At 42.8% G+C, this 4,368-nt stretch overlaps 1 protein-coding gene across 1 annotated transcript; it reads right to left on the bottom strand.

The window, feature by feature from the left end:
* Positions 1 to 1,512: 1,512 nt before the first annotated feature.
* Positions 1,513 to 3,827, bottom strand: RTL4 (retrotransposon Gag like 4; the record flags this gene model as incomplete). Its single annotated transcript, XM_084258989.1, is given in 7 exon segments — positions 1,513 to 1,677; positions 1,681 to 1,989; positions 1,993 to 2,069; positions 2,072 to 2,158; positions 2,161 to 2,200; positions 2,426 to 2,556; positions 3,764 to 3,827. Coding segments are annotated over 7 exon segments (873 nt in total).
* Between the last annotated feature and the right edge of the window lie 541 nt (positions 3,828 to 4,368).

Below are 4,368 nucleotides of genomic sequence, written 5' to 3'. Positions count from 1 at the left end.
TTCTTCACACTTCTTGGCACAGCTGGAATATATGCAAGGTCTCCTTGTTGTGAGGAATAAAGCGGATGTATAGGAAACTATTGATAAAGGAGGGCCTTGGTGAATGCAAATAAGGATTGGAGCAGTGGTTAGTGAGGCACTAATGGGGGAAAAGACCTGTTAGCTAATGCCTCAGCATGAGAGTAGTAAGGTGGATTTAACTATTGTCAAAATTGGCACAATTCTCCAGGAGCAAGGTCAGTGTATAATTGCACTTCATATCCTCATAGGTCTTGATGGCTGGTAGGGAGTATGAAATAACTGATCTTTCTTCAAGACATCCATTATGGGGACATATATCAGCACCAAGGAGCAGGTAATGGAGCACTGGAAATTACCAGCAAATGCTGATCAATTGATATCCTTAGTATTTTAGAACTGCGCCTTTCCAGAATAGCACTATTTAGTTGATGCATGCTAAGAGTACAATATCAGCTATCAAATCCCCACTTTTGAGATTTATGCAGATGGTGTTGATGTACATGCCCCAGGATTTTTCATATGTTTCAGAAATATGTCTGTTTTTCAAGATCCTCAACTAGATGAGAATCCCTACAGGTGGTCCAAAAGGGTAGAGCTCAACAGTAGTGGACAGTGATTTTAGATGGCTACAGTCCTGAGGCCTTCAGAGTCAGTCTTCAATGGAGATGCATCTGGCCATGTTCCCTGTCTAAGGACATGCTACAGACACAGTAATTATTATAAAAAACCTTCCCCAACTCTCTAAACAGTTGCCATAGGTCATTATCCTAGAGCATTTTGATTTCGCATTCTAGAATATAAAGTACGTTATTGAGGGAGAGAAGAGAAAACAGACTAGTAGAGTTTGGCAAAAACATGTATCTGGATGAAGGACTATCCCTCCAATAAATAAACCAACAGTTCAAGTAGGGTGCTCAGAAGGCCATACCATTTGGTTTGTCAATAGTCAAGTGATAGTTTATTGGGCAAGCAGGAAACTTTAAATGGCAACAAAATGCATAATTGTATGCCAGGGTGCAGACCTGTGTTTCAATGAATGACTAGTCAATTAGGTGGACCGGGCTTCAGCCTCTACTAGGAGAATGTTGATAGAATATGGGAATGCAATTAGGACTTCAGATAAGGGTCCCAAGTCAACAGAGAACCAGGATACAGATCAATGAGGGGGAGGGTGAAAGACTTAGAGCCAACAAATTCAACCCAGATTTCACTCACTGGTGGGAATTGGGTTACCAATATACTTCCAGGGTTTTTTTCATGGGTTCAAACCAGATAGTGTTTTGCCTGTAGGCTTTTAGTACTCTCTGCAGTTGGGACCAATTCCTCAAACGTACCTGTGAATTGTTTCATCATTACTATATCATCTTTGGTGATGGGTTACCAAATGAACAAGATCTGATTGAACTCATAGTGCTTCTGGGAATTTAAACAGACAGTAAAGTGGTAATACAGTTCCCTACCTGTACTTTAAACATTAGTGTAGGTTATAAATCAGTAAGGCTGCAGGTGAGAAGGATATATGTTTACAACCTGGTCCCTCTTGCTGGTGAGTTGGATTATACTTGCTAGGGCGCGAGAATGTTTGGCAAGGCAATCTCTTATAATGTGACCAGCCTGGCTGCAGTAGAGGCACAAGTGAGCTTCTTGCTGATGGGCTCATTTGGCTGGAGTGAGAGGGGATTGGCTTCCCCTCAATTGTATAATATCTTCTTTGGGTGGTGGATCTGTGGGGCTGCAGAGGACTTGATGGTGGATATGGGAAACCAACACTGATAGCAGTTCCTCTGCTTGTAGGAGCTCTGGCCTGTCATTATGTTTTTTGTCCAACTGAGTACACTGAGTGAATGGATCTGGGAGGTTGTCCATCATGTCTTTTCCACTCACTTTATCCTGGATGGGCTCAACTAATCCCTCTTGGAAGTAGTCACACTGACTGATTTCACTGCAACTCAGATTTTGAGCATGGAATTACAAAGTAATAGCATCCTGCTGGGTATTGTCTCCTTTGTCAACCTTAGTATTCACCAAAGGCTTTATTTTCTGTTTATAGGTTCACTGAATGATGGGTGGAATTCAAGAACAATGTTTTTATATTGCTTCAGCACAGTACTCTGGCCAGGTCTGGATATGACACCACACTCTCCATCTGCTGAGATAGGCAGTCAGAAAATAACTTTACCTATTTGACAACTCCCATGATTTCCAATCCTGCAGATGATACCCAAGTAGTCACCTGAGCAAGAAAATCTGAGAGACTGACAGAGACACTATGAAACAGGGAGAGATGCTCAAGTGAGAAGGGACCAGGCATGACTTTCCCCCTCAGAACGGGGTTCTCTTCTGTCAGATGCTGTGCTTGCCATGGCAGAGTCAGATTCTCTGCCTGAAGGGAGAGATGCACTACCTGCCAGCAGGTGGTGATTCTATGTATTTCTCCATTACAGCTTCTGGAATCAAGTGGAACTAAAAGTTTGAGTGCCAGTGCTGGAGACCAATAGGCAGACAGTGTCATGGGCAAGTAGCCAAAGCTGGTAGCTGAGTTGAGAGATGCCGGAAATTGATGCTCACTACTCAACGCTGTCTCTTCTTCATGGAGAATGCCAGTGTTCTGCACATGCAGAAGAAATAAACTACCTTAGGATACATAGGGTTTGGAATTAAGATGTAAATATGAATGTCATAGTAGAGTTCTGTCCCCACTCCCCTTCCATGCAATATAGGGGCAATTTGCCCTCAGGCTAAGGCTGTGGGTCTAAAGTATCTTTGAATCAGAGAAACAATGAATTTTACAATCCATAAGGGATCTTATAACTCATTCAGGACAAATTCACACTTTTAGAGAGAAGAAAACAATCCCAGAGATGTAAAGAGGTTTTCTCCAAGCCATACTAGAACTGGCACGTCATCAGGATGCCTGTCTAAAACAGCACCTCTTCCAAGGCCACAAATGTGTGCTTGAGTATAGTTCACGACCCAGGAGCATCAGCATCACCTGGGAGGTTGTTAGAAATATAGACCCCGGCCTCCCTGGTGGCCTAGGGGTTAAGTCTCAGTGCTACTACCATGACGGCCCTCTGTAGCGAAGTGGCTTGAGTTTGAACTCTGGCCAGGGAGCTACCCATATGGCACAGCAGACCTCTCCTGTCTTGCCCGCTGCTCCCCTCAGCAGTGTACTTAGGTCAATCTGCCTGTTCTGTTCCCCACTCTGTCTCTGGTGAATCCTCTCACCCCCTGCACCTCTGGCCTATACCCCAGTTGTACACTAAAGTAATAATTCTTATAAAAAAGAAATATACCCCCCCCCCACCAGACCTACTGGGATACGTTAACAAGGCTTCCCAGGTGATTCAAATGTGCACTGACATTTGAGACAGGTTGCTCTAGATCATACTTAGCCCAAGTTGGAATAATCCTGGTTGGATTTGACCCTCAATGCCCCATTCCCAGCGTGCATTGCTGTGGGATTGGGCATCCTAGTCCCTGTTTGAGGTCGCATTTGGTTACCATGGAGATTATTTAGATGTTACAGGAAGCACGAAGAGGTGAGGTTGAGAACCTAGCAAACAAGAACAGAATATTCTTTAAAGTATGAATGTCGAGATGTCCAGCTGTCCTTCCTCATTGATAATAAGAATACAGCAACCAGTTAAACCCAAGAGCCCACATTATCCTTCACAGCTATTCCGCTCTCCCAGGCAGTAGAGTAGAAGAGCTTGGTCTGTAAGTTCTAGGTCAGACTGACCTGGAGCAAATACTGGCTTGACCGAAAGTTGTGTGACTGGACAATCGATTTTCAAACTTAACATCGGTTTCCAAACTTAAAGGAGATGGCTTTAATACCTACCTCATAGTATTAAGATTAAATGAGATGAATAGAGATTAGCCCAGCTTCATGCAGATGGCAAGGGTTCCATAAATGTTAATTATCATTAATCTAGGTCTAGTCTGTTATTTGACTGTTATAGAATTGAATTTTTCTTGGATTTTTAGAAAGTTAACACAGGGTATGTACTGTTTATTACATAACACTCCCAGTGGTGTCTGGGAAAACATCCCATAATTAAGCCATTAACATTTCTGCAGGAAAAAAAAAGTCTGAATATTCATATTAAAAGAGATAAAGACTAAGTTCATGTAAGTTCAGGTCAGGTTTTGCTGCCAAATGAGTTTTGCAGCAAATTAACAAAAAATAGCTTCCGTTTTACAGGGCTTTTGATTACAGAATTGAAGATAAGGGACTGTGGATTTCTTCCAACTGTTTTTTAAATTTTTTTATTGGAAGGATGTGATTATAGCTTTTCCTTCTCTGTCCCTGCACCCTGCCCTCCCCCCCCCCACCCCGGTCCC

Source organism: Talpa europaea (genome assembly GCF_964194135.1).
Source record: "Talpa europaea genome assembly, chromosome: X".
Taxonomy (NCBI): domain Eukaryota; kingdom Metazoa; phylum Chordata; class Mammalia; order Eulipotyphla; family Talpidae; genus Talpa; species Talpa europaea.
The sequence above is the reverse complement of the archived record's forward strand: the minus strand, read 5'-3'. Positions and strand labels throughout refer to the sequence as shown.